This window comes from Apaloderma vittatum, unplaced genomic scaffold (assembly GCF_000703405.1).
Source record: "Apaloderma vittatum isolate BGI_N311 unplaced genomic scaffold, ASM70340v1 scaffold20213, whole genome shotgun sequence".
Lineage (NCBI taxonomy): Eukaryota > Metazoa > Chordata > Aves > Trogoniformes > Trogonidae > Apaloderma > Apaloderma vittatum.
The window spans coordinates 25,951-46,814 of record NW_009706695.1 but is presented as its reverse complement, the minus strand read 5'-3'; the positions used below and the strand labels follow the sequence as shown (position 1 = coordinate 46,814).

The 20,864-nt window shown below is 47.8% G+C and overlaps 1 protein-coding gene across 1 annotated transcript in view; it reads right to left on the bottom strand.

Annotated features, from left to right (window-relative positions):
• Positions 1-798: 798 nt before the first annotated feature.
• FERMT2 (fermitin family member 2) overlaps positions 799-20,864 on the bottom strand; it is a gene marked incomplete at its 5' end in the record, with an annotated part of 28,959 nt that continues 8,893 nt past the window's right edge. The window contains 13 exons of the mRNA XM_009865901.1: positions 799-1,376; positions 2,644-2,785; positions 2,979-3,103; positions 3,582-3,602; positions 5,415-5,636; positions 5,980-6,086; positions 7,212-7,336; positions 9,769-9,818; positions 11,702-11,836; positions 13,687-13,794; positions 14,073-14,175; positions 14,295-14,520; positions 18,253-18,387. Coding sequence (XP_009864203.1) covers positions 1,203-1,376; positions 2,644-2,785; positions 2,979-3,103; positions 3,582-3,602; positions 5,415-5,636; positions 5,980-6,086; positions 7,212-7,336; positions 9,769-9,818; positions 11,702-11,836; positions 13,687-13,794; positions 14,073-14,175; positions 14,295-14,520; positions 18,253-18,387 — 1,673 coding nt within the window. The remainder of the gene's footprint in view (positions 1,377-2,643; positions 2,786-2,978; positions 3,104-3,581; positions 3,603-5,414; positions 5,637-5,979; positions 6,087-7,211; positions 7,337-9,768; positions 9,819-11,701; positions 11,837-13,686; positions 13,795-14,072; positions 14,176-14,294; positions 14,521-18,252; positions 18,388-20,864) is intronic.

The following is a 20,864-nucleotide window of genomic DNA, read 5'->3' as shown; positions in this document are numbered from 1 at the left end:
GAGCAGCGGCTGGATATTAAATAAAAGATCTGACTTTTATTTAAAATAAAATGCATTTGTACATTAAGTCTTGAAACGGCAGACTACGGGAACGCAACACTGGTTACCCCTTGGTGTTAGGCGGGGCAGGAGGTCCCTCCCCATTAGCGCTGGCTTAACGGACGGGGAGGCCCTGGCCCCGGGTTATCAGTTATCGAGGGTGTCGTAGCGCAGCTCTGAAATCCTATTTAACTTATAATAAAAATTTACTGGACTGAAATCGGGGTGTTTTTTTTTTTGTTTCCCCATTCTCCTTACAGGCATCCTAGAGTTAATGCTGATACACCAGATCTACGCGATATTCTAGCTGGTTTGTGAGACTAGTTAAAAAAACTGTACAATTTTATAAAATTTGTGGTTTTTTACATTAGTTACACAAAACCTATACTTCATAGACCTTTACTTCATATTGTAAAGAAAAAAAGTTTGCATATCATAGGCAGAACAGTGATTATGCTGGTGAATACTAAAATTGTCATAATAAAATACGGTGTAAAAATAAAATAAAATAAAATTAAAAAAACCCCAAAAGACAATATAAATGATTATCAAAAGGCACGTTAACAAATAAAACCAAACTCTAACAGACTAACCGAAGATCATCTTCGGGGCCACAAGCAACTATCTTCAAAGTCCTGTCAGGCACCTGTAGCAGCCCTGGCGCGCGTAGTGTGAAAGGAGAGATGGAAACTCTACTTACGGGTAGGACGACTTCAAAACAGGTCAAATGTACAGAATAAAAAATAAAAACAACAAAACAAACAAAAAAGAGAAAACAGTCATGCATTAAACATGATAAATAGACTTCATATAGGTTAAGCCCTGGATGGCTTTACAAGAAGATGGCTTAGAGTTCTCTTTGAAAATTGGCTGGTTTGAGTCAGTTAAATCTTACCCTGATCTGCCCGTCAGATTCTGAAGGCAAAGGGCACCGTCACCCAGCCCAGACACGGTCTTGTTATAGCAAATTAACAGAAGTGCTCATTAGTGCACACAGATTAACTGGTCTGGCAATGCAAAAAATGTTCATGATAACCAAAAAAAAAAAAAAAAAGATACATTTCAAGCTTACTTTATTAAGCAGCATATTTCAAAGAACAGCTTTTTAAAGTTAAATATGAATATGGCCATGGGGTTTCCTCGCGGCGTACAGTACGTGGGACTCACACCCAACCACTGGTCAGTTTGTAGAACATCTCTTCATCTAAACTCTCGTTCTGATCTTTCGCTCGCGTCGACAAGAAGATGTAGCCGCCGATGAACTCATGAACCACTTTGCAATCCACCTCCGTGCAAATGAAGGACACCCGAACGTCGTCGGCAAACTCCACCGTCACCTAAAGGGCAAAACCACAGGGGTGAACCTCAGCAGTGCCCGCGATTTTTTTTTCTTCCTTTCAGCCTCATTTTTCTTTCCCGTTAACCCCAATGCCTTTTTCCGTCACCATCCGGCGATGGAAACGACAACTCGGGTTGACGATCCCTTCCAAAGCGAGATGTTCTATGACCAGCTGTCGGCGTTCAAATGCTTAGATACAGAGATTGTTATTTAGTTTATTTACTGATTTAAATTACACGTATACCTTTTATTCTCCCTTCACTCAGAGACTGTTACCCAGCATGTCTGTGCCTTTCGGGGAGCACCCGGTGACATCTTCAAGAGAAACAAAGAGAGTGGGCACAGACCTGACGAGGGCTGGGATTTCTTTCCAGTTTCCCCTGCGAGTGTATTCTGGCTCCATAAGTTGGAGTTTGGCCGTAGAAATGCGTTACAGGGGCTGGGGGAGCTCGATTTGCGCTGACTGAAAACACAGACTGTCCAGTTATTGATATTCTATTTTTGTCCCCCCATCGCTGACAGCTCTGTGGGGTGGGGGGGATTCCCAGCAGAACGCATCCCAGCCGAACAACCGGGATATTGGAGCTTGCAGCTGGATGAAAAGAAAATATTCTGAAGGAGAGGGGGAAACTGAATAATTTCTCCAGCAGCAAACCACAGGAGAACAGCCCTCATGTACCCCTGGCAATTTTAATTCTGTGTTCCACCGAAAAGGAGCACACAAAAAGTTTGTGCATCCAAACGTAAGGGTTGGGTAAAAGCTCATCTCGGAATCCAGTGAAGTGTCAACCGTTGCTTTTTGCTGCTTACATGGAAGTCTGAGCTGTGCTGCAGATACAAGGGATTTTAGCAAGGGTAAGGCCCCGCACATTTACGGTGCTGCTCAGGATGAAGCCTGAGCATCGGTTATTGAAGTCTGACTTTATTTAACTGCCTTCGAGTGGGTGTTCAGAGACCAGAGAAAATCGTTATGCCTAAGTAACTGGCTGCATCAAAGAAAGATTCAAGTTTTTCCTCTTTTTAAGGGTCATACTCAACTCCAGCAGCAGTTCGGACACGCTCTGCTAGATCTCCAAGGAGAGAGGAGAAACTGTATTACCTTAACGCAGCCGGATGGGACGAGCTTTAGAAACCAGCGACGGGAAAACCTGACGTTTTCCCAAAGCTGACTTACAAAGTCAACTCTAAAAAAATCCCCAAGAGCAGCGTCCGCCTCGCGTAACGCCAGCTGGGAGAAGCACTCGAGGCGTAAAACGCTGGCTCACCATTTTGATCTCCCAGTTCACATTCCACTGCTTCATGTTGCTGAACCTCCAGGTCTTGACGGCGTCGCCCGTGCTGGCGTCCATCCGTATCAGCCGGTTGTAGGCGATGCCGATCAGCTCCTCCTTCTTGCCCCCCTGGAACCTGCGACACGGCGAGGGATTAATAACCGCTCGCCTGCGCTCCGTTTGGCAGCCGGTTTTATGCAAGAATCAGGTTTGTAAGTGGTTACGATTAAAGCTTTTAATTTTCAGTTCCGGTGCGACTTCCACACCTGCACTTTTTTTGTTTTTTTTTTAGTGAAATCCCTCCCGTTCCGCCCGGGAGAGGCACCCACCTTGCGATGAAATGCGTGATGCCGAACTCCGGCAGCGACTGCCAGGCTTGAATGAACCGCATCTTTGCCTCGATGAGACTCATCTGAGCGACGTTCTGGTGGGCTTCCAGGATGCGTGCCGTGATCTGCAGGCGGCGAGACGCGCTGGCGTTAGGCACCGAGTGGCGTCCCGACCATCACGCGAGCGGGTAACGACTCGGGAGGGAGCCAGCGCGGTTAAGAACGACACGGATAATTGAGAATTTTCTACCCCGAGGTGTTATTTCAGCTACGACCGCGGCTGATAAAACACGGAGCTGCTTTTGCTTCCTATCTCCAGACGCACAAAAGCAAATATAGATCTGTCTGGAGGCAAAAAGCCACTCGGTTAGTTTAAGATGCAGGATGTGAGCAAATAACGGGGCAAATTTGTGGTGTAGGTTTCCAGTTTCACAGCATAAATCACTGGGGACCATTATAAAAACCAAACAGGGCCTAAGTTTCTCCGAGGGGCAGTGGTGGTTGTTAGTTTTTTTTTACTGCTGCACTGCAAATCAAAGGGGTTCTAGACTATTTTAAGTTTTACCTTAAATTTTTCTTAATTTTATTGTTGCTGTCACTTACCAAGTCTCTTACATAGCCTGGCTGTAGATGGCAAGGCGAGAAAAAAAAAAAAAAGGAGGCAGAAAGAAAAAAAAGCCATCAGAAATACGGCAACAAAGCAAAGAAAAAGCGTAAATTAACTGCAAAACCAAAGTTCAAGCAAAAAAAAAACCTGCATGCACCATTTCTTAGGCGGAAAAGCAGCCAACATGAACGTGAGGATGGAGAGGGGACAAGCGAGCAAGGATTTGCCCCTTGTGCCGGCCCTGCCAGCAGCATGGAGGGATGGTTTTTGTCCTGAGGTGGTTTTGGTCCTGCTGGTGGATGAAGAGGAGGGCAAGGCTGCCAGCTTGGAGGAGAATTCGTGTCCTCACGGCTTCTCCCCACGCCTCTGCACGAGCTCAAGCCCGCTCACTTGCAGAGGAAGCTCGGGAGCTCTCAGTAGCTCCTTTTATTCGAGATACGCAGGGAAACGATGGGCTTGCTGCTCGGTCTCTACAAACCCCAGGCAAGGCCCGCTGCCAATTCCTGTTTCGGCAGTGTCTGTGGGCTGCACGACCTCTTTCTCCTCCTCCTTACCCAGGTCTGGGGTGCGGAGGGACCCTTGCGGTCAAATTCCTTGCATTCCCGCAGCCTCCGTCCCTCTGAGCCTCCGCTACTGCAAGCTCTGCCTCTGGATATAAAAGAAAAGCCTAAATCTGCTTTTTAGCCCCTGGCTTTAGGGGAGCCGGTGTTGGCATTGCAGCCGTCAGCCCGTCCCGGAGCAGGACGAGGGCTCATGCCCATCCCCATGGTTCACAAAATCAGAATTGTTGGATTCTGTTTGATGGAGGTTGCCTTTATCCTGAGGATACCCGCATGAAAAGCAAGTTCGGGGAGGTAACATTTTTCCAGGTGCCTCCATTTTACTGAGTCGAAGCCTAGAAGGCATTATATACGTTAAAACGGTGTATTCATGCAGCCTCTCCTCCATCCAAGTGGCTCTAAAGGCTTATTCAGAAGAATAATAAGGGCTGTATAAAATCTAACTCCACTGCCAGGAAGTCATCGTGCCGTGCCAATAAAAAACTGTAATTTTTCCTGCTTCTCTGACTCGCAGCCTTCTTCTGGGTTTGGGGAAATCGTATCTAGCCACAGCCCTGAAGCTATAGCTGAATGATTAAGTCACCAAAAGGCCACAGAGCAGTGCCTTACTGATTTTTTTACTGCTGTCCCAACATGTAACGTCTTCTGGAAAGTCATGCATTTATTTCCAGCGCGGAACAGTTCAGCCCTGTCATGCACGGATCGAAGGTGGCGCGGAGTTCAAGCACAAGTCACAGCAACTCAAAATCAAGCAACGTTTCAAGGGCTGGCGTTTAGAAGCAGTGGAAAAGCAAAGAGAGAAATATGCAAACTGCATCACAGCCAAGTCTGGATTAAGGCACTGCAAGCAACTGCAACTCCGCTGATCCTGAGGATTTCTGCCTGGACTTTTGTGCGAGGGAAGGGGTTTTAATCCCAGCACCGGGGACCGGTTTCATCTCATCGCTGGGGGCAGCTGACCCATGCTTTGCTCCTCAGGGGCAAAAAAAACCCCCATTCCCGAAACGTATTTCAAATAAACGTGAATAAATTCTACTTCAAACAAATAGTTTCCCCGCTGCTGAGGCCGTGTGCGTGCACCCTGTTGCCTGATACTCAGTGTAAGTAAGGTGGTGGGTGCTGGATGGAAAACTAGGCATTTCACTCAGCATCTCGTTTTAGTAACCACGTGCATCCGATTAAGTGACAACACTCAAAAAACCACGCAGCATTAAACGGGTGCACGGTCAGCCCCGGTCCACGCCGTCACTGCTCCGGGCGAGCACGTACCTGCTTGTTCTTGTACTTTTTCAGGTAGCGAGGAGAAACCAGGCACTCGGGGTTGATGTCGGTGTTGATCTGTTCGGGGATGAGCTGAGGGTCTGGGTTCAAATGCTGCATTTTCAGGAAGGAGAGGATGTTCTGCACTTCCATGCCATAGGAGCTGTCAGCCATCGTCTTGCCCTTGGAGGCGAGGCGGCAGGCGGCCATCCAGCTGGCGTACTGCGTCTCCTGCTCCCCCAAAACACAGACCCGTGCCCGTCAGAGAGGTGTCCCAAGTTAAGAAAAACCTCCAAGGAGCTTTTATTTCCCTTCCAGCCCCAGGAGACTCAAGCACACCCAAAGACAGGCAAAAACCCAGCTGATGTGTAGACTACAACCACAGGATGAAGGCAAGGAAGAGCAGGGGCTGGTTTTCTACTCCAAATTCATGCGCGTGCTCTGAATGTCAAGATCGGACATATGTGAGTGCATTTTCTTTTTGGGTTTTTTTTTTTTAAAATTAACATCAACTACATGGCACATCTGAGCATACGGTGGGCAAGGACACAGCCAGCCCAAGTGATGAACTTACATTATCGCAGCGAAGCCAGATTTCATTCATTCCCTCCGCCACCGGAATCAGAAGTTTGATGTTAAACTTCTGACCGGAGATGTTCACATCAGGGGTAACTTCACATCCTGCAATGAGGGAGCCAGTGTTTAACAGGGGTGTGAAGAGATACGCTTTAAAAAGAGGGAGGGGAAAAAAAAACCCACACAGAAAGCAAAAGAAGAAAGCAAAGGGTGTCCAACAGCATCTCAGTCCTGCGTAGGTCTTGCACCAAAAAAAGGAAAAAGAGGAAAAAAAACAAGACCTGTTTGGAAAGCAATGCAGCACGGCCTCGGAATTCACCTCAGAGATTCCGCCCAGCCTTGTGAAATGGACCCGCTGGCTGGCAAACACGCCATGTCCCCAAAATTTTCAGGCAAGGGGAAGGAAAAGGTGGCAGGACAGGTGCCCGCTCTTCTCCTGAAACCCCCATATGTTATTTCGGCTGGGCACATCGCTGCTAGAGGCAGTGGCGAGGTGCGAGCGTCCCGCTTTTGGCATCTGGAGAGAACTACAAGCGGTTGTATAAACACTGAGGGGGTGATGAGCTGAACCAGCCAGAGTTAGCCCGGGCACAGCTTCAACGCCGCCTCCGAGATTTTTTAAAAGTGCCGTCACAGCAGATATGTCAAAAGCTCCCAAAAAGGTTCTGCGGGCCGGGCTTCACTCTGACTGCAGCCCAAAGTCACTTGGGACCATTTCTGCCTCCAATGGGGAGGGGAAAAAAAAAGAGCTCTCTGCAGTTTGGTGGCTGCTGGAGGAGGAATGTTTAACTTGACATAAGAAAAGCCAGTGACCGTAGGAATTTAAAAACTCATGTGCAAGGCTTACAGGGAGCACTAGAGCAAGGCTGCTCACAGCCAGCACTGGGGAGAGGAGAAAAAAAAAATAAAGGCAGCAGAGGAAGGGAACAGTTTGTTCTCTCCAGCTCAAATTTACTCTCCGCTGTTCGAGTTGGTTCGATCCTTTTGGGTAGCCACGACAAAAAGGGGAAGGGCAAGCTGTCACCCCACGGTATCGCAGTCACACGTACCACGCGCTCGCTTTCTAGAAGCCGAAGTATTTGCCACGCTATCAAACCCCATCACCATCATTCTTTTGAACTTATTTACCCAACGCTAGGGCGGCATGCCAAGAAGATAAAGCAGCGGGAAAACACGATGCAAGAGGAACTTTGCTGGGATCAAACGCCACGGCGCTTACGCCTCTCTTACCTCTCAGGTTCATCTGGTGGGCAGGAGTCCCGTTGGATTCCTCTTTGCTTTTATAGCAGGAGATCGAGGTATCTTTGAAGGTGCACCAGTAGGGCTTGTAGCCTTTCAACGTCAGCTTCTTGGGCCTGCCAGACAAGTACAGAGGCGGTACATTGTGTTTAAGAGCCTAAACCGAGCTGCTGCGTGCTGCAAAACTCACTTTACCCCTTGAAAACCTGGTGCCAGCAGCCTGGGGTATGCCCAGCCCTGCGTGGGAGCTCAGCCACCGCTCACCATCCCCTCACTGTGATGTTGGGTGAAGAAATTGAGCTATGATTGCGATTTTGGACTCTCCAATTCCAAAAACGTCCCACTGACTCAGGGTAAGGTGCGGCTGGAGCCACAGAACCCTATTACAAAAATAAACACGTCCATGGACCACTGCAAAATACGCCCTTTCGCCTGCCACGTTCATCTGGAAACCCTTTCAGAAAAGGAAGGGTAACTTCCAAAACACTTGTCAGTCGAGCTCATGCATGAGTACACTTGTTTCCTTTATAAACTCTCTGTGCCAGCAAAGGATCATTTTTTTTCTTGGGAAAAGACAGATTTCGCTTGACTTTGCAGAAGAACCGATGGTCCTGTAAGCCTGCAGCAAAGTGACCACTTGGGCTTGGTGGCACCCGAAGCCTGCTCATCCCCACCAGGACCTCTGGAGTGCTGCAAGTCTCTGATTTTTCTGAGCTGCCCCTGATTTCCAAACCTTATTCAGAGGCTGTAGGTGCAGTTTCTCACTGCAATGCGTTTCTCGCATCTCCAGAAGGAGCTGTTGAACCCTCAACTGTAGGGATCAAATATACGATGCCCTCAAGACCTTGTCCTTGGGGTTGTGCACTTTCATTTCCAAACGAAAGCGTGCTGGGGACTGCTCGGGGAAATTAGGGAGGTGGGGGTAAAACACGGTGTCTGTCTGAACCCCGCTGCTCCCACACCTCCGACGGACATCTGAGCTCGGGGCATCTGCTGCCTCCTCCTGTCTTGGCCAGTTTTTCTCCTCCCAAAGCCCTGGCACATAGGGCCCTGCCCTCTGCAAACTTTACAACCACAATTTCCTTCGAAAGTTGCCTCCCACTCCCGGAGAAGTCACCATCCTCCGGTCGAGCCACCTGACACGTGCAGGTTTTTCCATCCTTTGCTTTGTATCTTTCTATAAAGATGCTTTTGGGAACTATATGATCTTTAAGGTCCCTTCCAACTCAAGCCATTCTATGCTTTAACATGTCTTTACCGTCTTGAGGTTTTTTGGGGACTCCTTTAAACTGCAGGCAAGGCATTTCGGCTGGCACTGGCAGGGGAAAGAAAAACATCCCAAAGATGTTTCACCATGGATGCAACACCAAGGATGTACAGGAACACAGATATAGAGCTTATACATAAGGCATTCTAGGGACATATATTGCAGCTCCTCCCCAGTGAAGTGTGACAAGAGGCACGTCTAAAGCTGGGCTATTTACGTCGGGTTTCTGGCACTGAAATATAATCTGGTCCTCATTTTTAGGAGGAAAAGGCAATTCCGTGCTTCCCCACCATGGCAGGACAGCCTCAAACCCCAGCGCCAGGGTTTGGGGCTCACGCTGGGTGAGGAACCAGCGGCTTCTCACTGCTTCAGGTCCATCCAAGCCCAGACGGACATGGAGACCTGATTAATTTGCCTTTGGCGAGGGAGAAAGCGTTCTTCAGAACAGAAGTGCTAGGTTCTGGCTCCGGAAGCAAACTATTAATAAAATAAAAGGCTTGTTTCAGAGCTATTTCGCTGCCTACAGCTTTTCTTCTACATCCTATTGCTACGCTGTGAAACCTCGTCATTATTTCCAGCTTCCAGAACTTTCACTGTAGTCCTCGCCGTGGCAGGCAGTAAATTGCAAAAGACGGTTGCGGCTGCCAAAACGTTACTCAAAGTCCAGACACCGCTGTTCCCGGTTTCCATGTGCTGCCATCCAAGTCAAAGCAAAATAATAATTAAAAAAAACCCCCACAAAACTTAAATCCTATGTGAGCTGGATGAAGAGCAGAGTCAGCTTAACCTGCTCCTTTTGGCAAGGAGAGGGCAGAAAAACCGGGATCATTCATCCAGCCTCTCGCAAACCAGGAGAAGGATTTGAGCAAGGTTTTCTAAGTTTCGCTCTTAATTTTACAGAATCACAGAATTATCAAGACTGAGTCCAGCCTACGGGTGTTAATTGAGTTAGAGAAGTATCCCAGCATGTGCTGCTGGCTGTAGGATGCAGTAAACTCTCGGAGGGAAATGGCAAAACACCCAGGGTTTTATATTTAAGAACTGATCAGCTCGAGCATTGAATATTTCAAAGTATTCAGCTACAGGAAAAAGAAGTGAAATGTTGTAATAGCAGAGATGCTGAGCAGCAGTTTAACACAGCGATTGCTGGGTGGCGAGGCGCAGCAAGATCTTAAGACCGGGACATCAATAAATAAATAAATAAAAATTAAAAAAGGATATTAGGTGGTAGAACCCTTAATTATTCATGGACACAGAGCACCTCTTCCCATCAGCACTTACTTGAAGACTTTAATGTAGTCGGCGAGCTCTGGGATGGAAGTGATGTCACCCTGAAAAGAAAAGATTAATTCGTTCACCCTCCTATCCGAGCAGAGCCGGGAGGGAAATCCTCACAAAAAAAGAAAAATAAAACCTTGTCCTCTGCAGAGGACAAGGTTTTATTTTTCTTTGAGGAATTCCTGCGGCCACCGGAGCCAATTCCCATCCACGAGGTCACCGGCTCGTGTTCATGCAGGGGTTTATTCTCCTCCCCTTACTTATTTCTTTAAGCTCCAAAAAAAAGGAGAAGATGCTGCCCTGCACTTCCAGGAGGACTTTCTGACAGTCTAGATTTTTTTATTTTTTTTTAAAAAATACTAAGTTTATCTTCACATTTTTCGGAGTGGTGCTCACCCTTCCCATGAGCAAAAAGGGTTTGCGAAGGGCAGAGAAAAAAGCAAATCCTGTATCAACAGCTTCCAGCAGCAAGACAGTTCACTTTCTGACGACAGAGCAATGCCGTTTATAGATACGACAGGGGAAAAAAAAAAGGCAGAATCTAAACAAACAATCCAGTAATTGCCCATTATCTGTATTCAATTACTCGAATGCATCTGGAAATGGCCAGCATCCCCTACGGAAAGGGATGGAGGGGTTTTTTTTTGGTTTGTTTTATTTTTTTTCTGATGAATCATTGCCATCTTCCCTCCTGTCTGGCAGCGCCTGTTCCCCAGGCCAGCGCTTCCAAGCTGGTTTTGCGAAGAAATTAGAAAAGATCTCTCGGTGCTAAAAGCTCGTCGTTATTTCCGCGTTGCCCTCCCGGCAGCAACGAGTTCGCATTGCAAATCTCTGCCACTGTTAATGCCGGCAAAGCGGGCTAAGAATGGATGCGAACCTCCAAAAGACGCTCTGTAAACACCCACAAAAAATTTATACGAAGTGTAAGACCGGAAAATTTCAGGGACTTTAGGATTTGAAAGAATTTAAGATGAAACTCAGGAGATGGTATAAATGTGCAAAGGGCCTGGAAAAGCTGTGCTGTGCCAAGTCTAGTCCTTTTTCTGAGGTTTAAGTTTCGGACTTTTAAAGGTGGAAAACCAGTGTTTAAATGGTCTATCAGAAAAAAAAAAAAAAATTAGATTTTCTGAAATACAGTCACAGCCCACTCCAGGCTAAATTCCAGCCTAATAAAAATAGGGTTTCATCAGCGCGAGTTATTTCTGAAAATCGCGGCAGCTGTTTTAGGTGCTGTGAATGAATTAGAAACGGTGGAAGAGAAACCTCGGTGTGAAGAATTCAGCGCTTTGGAGTCAGCAGAGAGAACAGAAACCAAAGTGATTTTAATTTAGTTTTTCTGTTATTTCACCAGGAAGGTGGCTTGGTGCAGAAGAGGGAGGGTTCAGCAAGATCCCAGTTCCTCTGGAACCTCTCCAAAACCACTTAGTCTTACAATCCCAGCAGGAAAAAAGCAATGCTGCACTTGAGCTCTGCAGCAACGCAGAGCTGGGCGCACAGGGCAGGCTGAGCTCTCGCTGCTAAATTAACTGTGAACAGCCCCAAAATAGAAGCTGGTTTAAGAAGCCTTTGGTTCCATACATACATGTGCCCAAAGAGATTTTTGTGCAGCTCTGGGCTCAGAGCAGAGCTCCAGCTCAGCGCTGGCCCACGTCGGACACTGCCTAGGGTTTCTTTCCAGCAAAACTATCTGTTTTCAAAAAAACCACTACTTTTGAGAAAATACTATCGAGGTCTATGGTTTGTGTTCCTTCACCAGGCTGTGGGCAACTCTCTCATGTTGTAAGAGCAGGAACAGAAAAAAGAAATGGAGAAGGAGGAAATAAAACAGGTTGGATGCCTGGAAAAACTTCCCAGATTGGGATGATCATTCCTGCCTTGAGAAAGGCGAGGAGGGGACGCGCGAGCCACCCCACCGCCACGTGCCTGCAACCCTCACCAGGATCGTCGATGTTTTGCCGCCTTCCAGAGTAATTTCCAGATCCGAGAGCGCGGCATCCACCTCGTCCACCTCCTTGTCGCTGTTGTTCAGGTGGTTTTCCGAGGACATGATGGACAGCTTGTTGATGTGGTACTGAAAGGCAAGGCACAGTGTTCCACTGGGATGCTCCCGCGACCAGCGGGATCGCAATGCAGCCACGACACGCTGAGACCCAAGCGTAGCTGAGTCGGGAGCGGGGGCTTGGCTGTTTTCAGACCAAAGAGTGGGTGGTACGAACCCTGAAGGACCCTTTTCACAGCATCACACGCTGGTTGAGGTTGGAAGGGACCTTTGGAAGTCATCTGGTCCTAACGCCTGCTCAAGCAGGGCCATCTAAAGCCACTGTCCTGGACCAGGTCCGGTTGGCTTTGGACTATGTGCAAGGATGGAGACCCCACAACCTCTTTGGGAGAGCTGTGCTAGTGCTCGGTCGCCCTCACAGTAAAAAAAATGTTCCCTGACGTTCAGAGGGACTCTCCCATGTTTCAGTTTGTGCCCGTCCCCTCTGGTCCTGTCACTGACCACCAGTGAGAAGAGCCCCATCTCCTTCAAAGCCTCCCTCCAGGTACTTACACACATTAATTAGATCCCCCTGAACCTTCTTTTCTCTAGGCTGAGAAGTCTCAGCTCCCTCAGCCTTTCCTCCTAGGAGAGATGTTCCAGGACCTTCACCATCCTTGTGGTCCATCACTGGATTCTCTCCCAGTATGTCCCTGTCTCTCTTGCACTGGGGAGCCCAGAACTGGACCCCGGTGGTGGCCTCACCAGTGCTGAGCAGAGGGGAAGGACCTGCTGGCAGCGCTTTGCCCAGTGCAGCCCAGGACACCATTCACTTTCTTTGCCCCAGGAGCATGTTGCTGACTGATGTTCAACTTGGTGTCCACCAGCACCCCTAGTCCTTTTCTGCCAAGCAGCTTCCCAGCTGGGTGGCCCTCAGAATATCCTGGGGGTTATTCCTCCCCAGGGACAGCACTTTGTGCTTCCCTTTGCTGAACTTGAAGTTCGTGTTAGCCCATTTCTCCAGCCTGATGAGGTCCCTTTGGCTGCCAGCAAAACTTTCTGGTGTACCAGTCACACTTCCCAGTTTGGGAAGGCGTATTGCGTCTGTTTTTAGCCCAGAAAACCACAACATCCCTAAAAACTCACATAAAGGACAGTGCCCAACCCACTCCAGACAGCTCGCAGAGGTAAAACGACTCTTCCTGTTTGTTTTCACTCTTTTTAATTCCCCCTAGAAGAGACCCTAGGAGCAGACAGCCCTGCTCTTCACAGAATCACAGAATGTTTGGGGTTGGAAGGGACCTCTAGAGATCATCTAGTCCAGCCTCTCTGCCAGAGCAGGATCACCCAGAGCAGGTCACACAGGAACGTGTCCAGGCGGGTTTTGAATGTCTCCTGCATCCTACAGCGACGAGGCGTGCCAGACCACACGTACTAAACAGCCTGCCATCCCTCTTATAGAGGTCAATAGCAGGTGTGGTATTTATGCCAAATCACATCGGGTATTTCACAAAACCGATAAATAAATAGTGCTGGGAAAGCCACAGATGATCGCCAGCTGTTTTGGGGGGGGCGGCGTGCCAGAAACACACAGTTAGTGTGCTTAGTGGGGTGGTTTTTTTTTAAGAAGGACAAAACAAAACGTTAAGATAGAAGTAAAATATGTTTGGTAAAAGATGGCCAAGTTCCTTTTCATGAGAAGTAATTAGTGGCAAATATTTAAATTACCTAGTAAGCTCAAGTGAGGACTGGGAGATGGGAAATGACCTGGCTTCCACCAGCATGAGAAATCCAAGCTCTCACCGAAGACATGGTGAGGCTTAAAACACCAGCTGCAGCAGATTTCACTTCCTATGTTAATCAACATTCACCAGCAGAGAAATCTGCAAAGCTACAAAATCAAATTTAACCAAAACCCAGCAGTCTCCTGGGTTGCCTCCTACCTGCAGGGCTGCAAACATCATCATTTCCTCCTCCGTGCACTCGATCTCCTCCAGCAGGATGGCCCATTTGGACTGCTCGTACAGCTGGTTGATCCTGATCGCGTCGTACTGCGGCACAGAGCAGAAACACGGATCGTTGTCAAAGGCACGAGCCCAGTTCGAGACAAATCACTTCATCTTTCCCTTCAGTTTCAATCCAAGACTGAAAAGCCTCCGCCACCGAAGCAACCCTTGGAGCATCCCCAGCAATACGCAGGGATGATGCCTTCATGACCACTTTTCAAGGCGGTGGAGGATTTACCAGCAGGAAAAACTGTTGGAGGTACAAGTAACTTTTGCTCCAAGCCTTTGCCTGCAAGCTGCAAGTAAAATAAATAGCTCTGTACCTTTGGATTCAGGTCAAAAAAGCTGTAGTACTTGAACCGGAGCAGCAAAGCTTCATTTTCTTTCACCTCCTGCTCCATAAGAGACCGGGATGAATCCAGCCACCTGAAAATTGTCAACAAGGGGTAACACACAAAAACCTCCTGCGAAACCGCGTTCAAGAACGCAATTAAAAAAAGAAAAAAAAAAGAAGAAAAGAGCAAAAAACTAAATCCTTAACTCACCCTTGGTTGATTTTGGCTTTATCAAGCAGCGCCTGTGGCTTGTACATTTTTGCTAAGGACTCGGGGGAGGTGACGGGCTGGCTCACAGCCAGGATGCCCGGGTTCCCCTCCGACAAGGCGCTGTCACCGAACCAGGCTGAAGTCGGCGACAGGGGACTGCCGTCGTGAGCGTCGTAGGTTGGCGTCATGGTTTTGCTATACAGTCCTGGGCTCGAATAAATGTTTCCTACCGGTAAGAGGGATAAAAGCCAGGAGTTAGAGCTCACAGCCAAGCCCTGCCTGCTTCCAACCAAGCCGACTCACACACAAACCCAAAGCCAGTGCATGAAAAATCTTCCCTTTTTTTTTTTTACCACTTTTTTTGTTTTTTTTCCCTGCAATGGGAAAATGCCGCGCTGCTTGTTTTCCCATGAAAAGCTGCCCCTCAGCTCTTCTCCGAGAGCAAAACCGATGGAAAACTCATTCCAGCCCAAATCCACGGGAAAAGGTGCAGGTCTCCCATGCTGGGAAACTCCTGCCCCGTGCGTTTTTGTGGCACCTGGGCCACAAACGGCGCCCGACTTACCGGTATTACCTGTTGCTTAAAGATTTTGGAAGTCAAAAGTTTTAGAGGAGCAGGAAAATAAACTAAGGGCGTGGCCAAAGAGACCAGAGGCAGAGCGCAAAAGTCCTACTGAGGTGGAGCTCACCTTTGACGGGGCCGATGTAAAGAATATCGTTGCCTATAGAGAGGGAAAGAAAGGAGGGAAGTGAGAAGGCGAGAGAAAGTCACCGGGAGAGTAAGGAAGGACAGAAGCCAAAAATGGGCATTTTCAGAAGACGGCAGAATAGCACAGGTGAGGTTTAACCACCCAAACGGAGTGTTTGCAAAGTAGCGCCGGTGGACTCAGCAGGCAAAGCAACCCAAGTGATTCCATGGTTATTTTATTCACATTACAAGAACAGCCGGGCACGGAAACGCGGCATTTCACGGTCGGAAAAGCTTGCTGAGATGGCCAAACAAATTTGCTATTAATATGCTGAGCAAGTGGCACGATTTGGTGTGAATCCAATGCCGAAGCGCCCGCCGCTCCTGGGCTTTTTAAGGCAGACAAACCCCCATCCTTCTAAAAACTCAAAGCAGACAAAGCCCCACCCTTCTAAAACTAAAAATACGAAGAGAAGAAAGGGGACCCAGCTTCGGTAGAGTCAAACGATTCCTACTCGTCTCACAGGAGCACTGATTTGTTTTTATATATCAAGAATGTAAAACCTGGATTTTCAAAATAAGGGAGGATCGACAACCGTATCCTAACGTCAGGAATTCCGCGGCGTGCGCACACCAGGCTCTGCATCAGTTGCCGAATCTGCACACCAGTACCTAGAAGGACCAATAACTGCCTTTTTGGGAAAGACTTGTGTCCTTTTTCAACGAGGTGCAATTTGAAACACCCAAACTACACCTCCAGGAGCACTACTAAGGGTGCTGGAAGTGGCATGTGGCAGGGTTGAGGTACCAGAAACAAAGTCCCACCTCGGGCCACCCTCCAACTCCCCACTTTGAACAACCCTTCCTCCCTGAATGCCCCAGGAATGACAGAAAGCTGAGCTACACAGCTGGAAAAGCCTAAGACCGAAACAATAAAAAAACCCCAACCTTTCCCAACTCATTTTTTGCAATGGGCATCTCAAGGAGCAGTAAGAACATTCTGAATCAGCAGCATCCCGCTCATGATAGCCAACATCTTGGTGAAGAAACTTAATACAGGAACGTGATTCTAAACTGCTCAACAGGATGGAAAATCTAAGTGAAAATCATCCGTCACCATTGAACACGGAAACCACCAGGAGGCTTATAATGCCTCTGCTAGTTTTGCCGGTGTCCGAGTTGAGATTAATGGTCCGGGGGACTCGCAAGCCCCACAGGTATCTGCCCTCAGGACAGAGCCAGCAAACCAGGCAGGAGGAAAAAAGCAGCAGAAACGGTCAAGGGGTGGAAATATCCACCTTCGAGCTTCACACGTGCAAGAAGGCCGGGGGTGACTTGCCAGGTGCTTATACTTCGGGAATTGGACTCGATGATCCTTACGGTCCCTTTCAACTCGAGATATTCTAGGATTCTGTGATCACACAAGCAGCAGAAACCTGCTCTCCCCATGGATTGTTACAACGCTGGAGCAGAGCAGTCCCAAAAGAACCGGCGATAAACCACCATCATCACCCATCAACTGCATCCCGAACGATGCTCTTGCCTCCTCTCCATCTGCTCTCGAAGCATGCCAACCTCAGCCTTCCTGTGGCTCAAGCAGACAGGACCGAGCGTTAACTGCACCAACAAAAGAAAATCCCACTTCTTGTCCCAAATCGGGCAGGTTTCCCCATGGACATCTCTCTCCATCCTAGGGTCTGCTCCAGAGGAGCAAGGCTTCTACCTCGGATGTTCTCCTTGTCACCTTCTCCAAACATCTGAAACATCTCAGAAGAAGCTTGCCTTCAAAAATTTGCCCGAGGCAGGCAATGTCACGGAAAGTTCCAGGTGAAAGTTTGGCTCTGACTTATCAACAAGTGAACACAGGTCTTCTAATGGAAAATGTTGGGCAACATTTACTGTGGGTGTATTGACGGCTCTGCCTGGAGTGATTTAAATGGTCTCAATGCCAGGTACAAGGTGAGCAGTGACAAAACAACTTGCCCATTACATCTACAAAACAAGCAGATTCTGAAATATTAAGTGGTTTTACAAGCATTCAGCACACAAACTGACAATGGAACAATGCTGGAAACATTTTATTCGGATTAAAACTACGACTTTTAACTAATGGCACCTAACCACGGCAGGTAGCTGCAGTAATTAAACCTGCCGCAAAAGTGACTTCATACAGAAGGAAAGTAAAATCAGCAAGGCAGTTCAAAGTGACTTGTTGAAAGACCAATAAATAATTACAATAAAAACCTACCTTTTGCATACATTTCCCTCAAAGCAGGCCAAGCATTTCCTATTAATCTAACGGAGACGCTCTCCATGAACACTGACTTTTGGAAGGGCTAATTACAGACTTTCAGGATGGAAATGCCAAATGAAAATTAAAATTGACTGGAGCTTTGCCCAACACAGGGAAAAAATCCCTGAGCCAGGAGTAGGAGAGGGCTAGCCCAGAAGTATATTTGACTGAGAAAAAGTGAGACAGGAGCAAAAGAAGGACGATTCTTCCCTTGCTACGGACCTGTGCTGATGGTTTAACGTGCAGTCCATGGTGCACGTGGCTTTGGCACGGCAGCTCTGTGGCATCGTCATCCTCGCCTTTGCCCTCAGAGCCCAAACCTTTCTGCCTGCAAGCCCAGAGCCACCAGCACCATTAACCACACTGCACGACCTGCTTGTCTTAATTTAAGACCCATTACCCCGTTAGCGACGTTACCTTGTTAGCAACTCTCCGACCAACGCTGCTCCTCTTTCCCCACCAATAAAAGGGATTTTTTTTAGCATTGCGATCTATAGCTACGTCCTCACCATAAGGAAATGCCAACGCTATTAATAAAATACTGGATTTACCAGGCTACAAATAAGGAGTAGAACGGTGCTGCTGCCTAAAAACACACCTGGAATTTGACATTAGGTACGATTTTCTATTTAACTCCTTTCTTAAGAGTAACGCCTAAAGAGTAACTCCTTTCCGTAACACAATCTGAGCATTCAAGTGGTTCACCCTTGGTTTGTGTTTTATTTTATCAAGCCGGGCATTGTCCTGCTCCCCCGCGTATGTGACAGCTTGAGGCATGCATCTGTGCAACCGACCGCGTGCTGCAGTCCCGGAGGATTCGTGGAATTTACGTGGGGTCCGTTTCTTGCGTGGACCTTTAAGGAATTAGGTCAGACCGACACTGCCGCATCGTTTCCCACCCCCGGTTTTATTATCTGTTCGCCTCCTGCTGACGCCGTCCCTGCCAGCCCGTCCTCACGAAGCGAGACCCGGCTCACCAGACCCCGGCGTGATCAGCGGACCCTCCAGCTCGAAGGCGTCGTCTTCGCACTGATCGTCCAGCTTCTTCTTTTTTTTCTTGGATGGATCTCTGGGTTTCCTCAAAAGGGAGAGCTCTTCTGGATGCCTGATGTCTGCGGAGAAAACAAGTCACTTTTACAGGATTGAACCAAAAAAAAAGGAAAAACGCGCATCCCTCCTTTAGGAGGAACATCCAGCAATGTGCAAGATGTCCCTCAGTTGTCTTCTCTGCTTTCCAATGGTTAAAAATCAAGCTGATAACATTACCCCTGAAAGCCTGTTGGAAAAAAAGCACTGTGCTTGGCCAGAGAAGTAACATGGCACTTTGGTGAAATGCAGAATTTCCCAGGCACAGCCACTCAAATGCAAACACAAGCACTGCTAGACCCTGAGACAGAGCCTAGAACCACTCACTATCTTATATAAACATAAAAAATATAAATATAAATGTATAAATCAGCATGTAAACTCCTATTTAGGCACCTAGGTAGCAGGCCAGGTACTCTCACTTCCGTAGCAATCCAAGAGTCAAGCCACTTACTTACACATCGGACTGGAAATTTCAGAGCCTGTATTTAAGGCACTCACTTTTTAAAGAGATCTTGGCCAAAGTGCTTCTTTTTCACAGCAAAACTCTGGTGTCTCCCATTTCCTTATCCAGAACCAGCGTGAATAATTTTAAAACCGGGTTATTTAAAATGACGAGCACCCCAGTGTGTTTTAAGCCGTAGGAGAATGGGGGGCTGGGTAGTGAAAAATAGAATTCTAAGGCCACTTCCCGCTAAGGCAGTACTTTGGGTTTGCTTTTGTCTCCTGCAGTGGCTTTCAAATGGGAAGTTTTCCAGGAAAGCGGAGCCCATCGTCCACCGAAACCGCTGAGGGACCCGAGGGGAACCCGGAGCCCCTCGTCGGAGCTGCAAAATCAACAGAGGAGAAAAAAAAGCCCCTCTGTCTACTCTGAAGCGTCCTCAGCCGGTACGTAGGAACTGACCTGGAAAAACATTCACCTGGGCACGAAGCCATCCTACTGCTGGTGAAAGGCTGCAAAAAAAACGATTGGTGAGTTCTGAAATACAGCTTGCATTGGGGAAAAAAAAAATGATTATGGGTCATGTCTGAGCCTGGAAGGAAGAGTTTTGGAGCTGTGTTCAAGCCCTTGCGAGGGAAACCAAGGAGCCAGAGGGAGCCAGATGCATTTTCCCACCAAGAGAAATGCTGAATAAGACAAGAAGTCATTTATTCTAACGGGCAGAGGTTACAGGGTTTGGATCTCGCCGCCCGCACTGGGAGTTTGCTGTACGCTCCCAGGAGCAGGGTTAGAACTAAACCTAGAATTCAGTCCCCGGCACATGACCCGAGCGGGACACGTCCCCACGGCAGATGTGTCCGCCTCCCTGCGATGCTATTTTAAATGACAACCTGTGCTTTTCCCTTTTTTTTAAAAAAAATATTTCAAATAACAGCCCGTGAACCACCACCAACCCCCGCTGTGCCTGTCACATGGTTTAAGGTGACCCCCAGGGTCACCTGCTAATCCCGGTGTTCCCGAATCCAGAGGTTGGGCACATCTGGATTTAACTCTCTCTCATATCACAGGTCTCCCATCCCAAACCTGACACAGCTTTAATTTAAGCTTTATTTTTATTTATATATTTAGAAATATTGATATTTTATCTATATATAGACATCAATATATTTTAATAGATACTTATGTATTATTTTTTTAATTTAAGCTTTAACACTGATTTATTATGACAACATACACATTATCACGCTGAACTCCGTCCCTGTGCTTACTGACCAACATTTCGTTCCACCACGCAACTTTTTGACCATTTCTAGCAATAAATACCTAGTGCATGAATCCAGGCAGCTCTTCACATTCCCGTTTATCGCAGCCCGCTTACCTCATGGAGGAAAAATCTGCTGGGACAACCAGGGTCAGGCGTGAGGGACAACACGCAGCACAGCCTAAAATGAGGAGTTCCCCTGATATTTTGCTAGCAAGGTTTATACTCCGATGTTTATTTATGGTGCATTAGCAACTGATACAGCCTCTCAGCTGAAACCATTCAGAGAGGCCAAGAGAAGGGCTCCGGGCCAAGCTCAGCTCCTGAAAGCAATCTCCTGGAGCCGGCCCAACGCTTGACCATCTGATTTCAAAGCAATCTTTTTTATACTCCCTCAGTCGCTCGTCACGCTCTCTGTCGGATTACAAAGGCTACAGGGCAAGTTTTCAGCAGCTGCTTTGAGGTGTTTAAGACATGGGTGGATGTGGTGCTTAAGGACGTAGTTTAGTGGTGTCGATAGGGCTGGGACAAAGGTTGGACTCGATGATCTTGAAGGTCTCTTCCAACCAAAACTGTTCTATGATCCTGTGATTCTATGAAAGGGGGACTCGGCTGCGGAGCCGGAGCATCACCGTGACACCGCCCGCTGAGAACCCCCAAACTTCTCCCCAACAGTGGTGCCATGGATGTACAGAACTACAGAATGCTCGGGGTTGGAAGGGACCTCTACAGATCATCCAGTCCAACCCCCTGCCAGAGCAGGATCACCCAGAGCAGGTCACACAGGAACACGTCCAGGC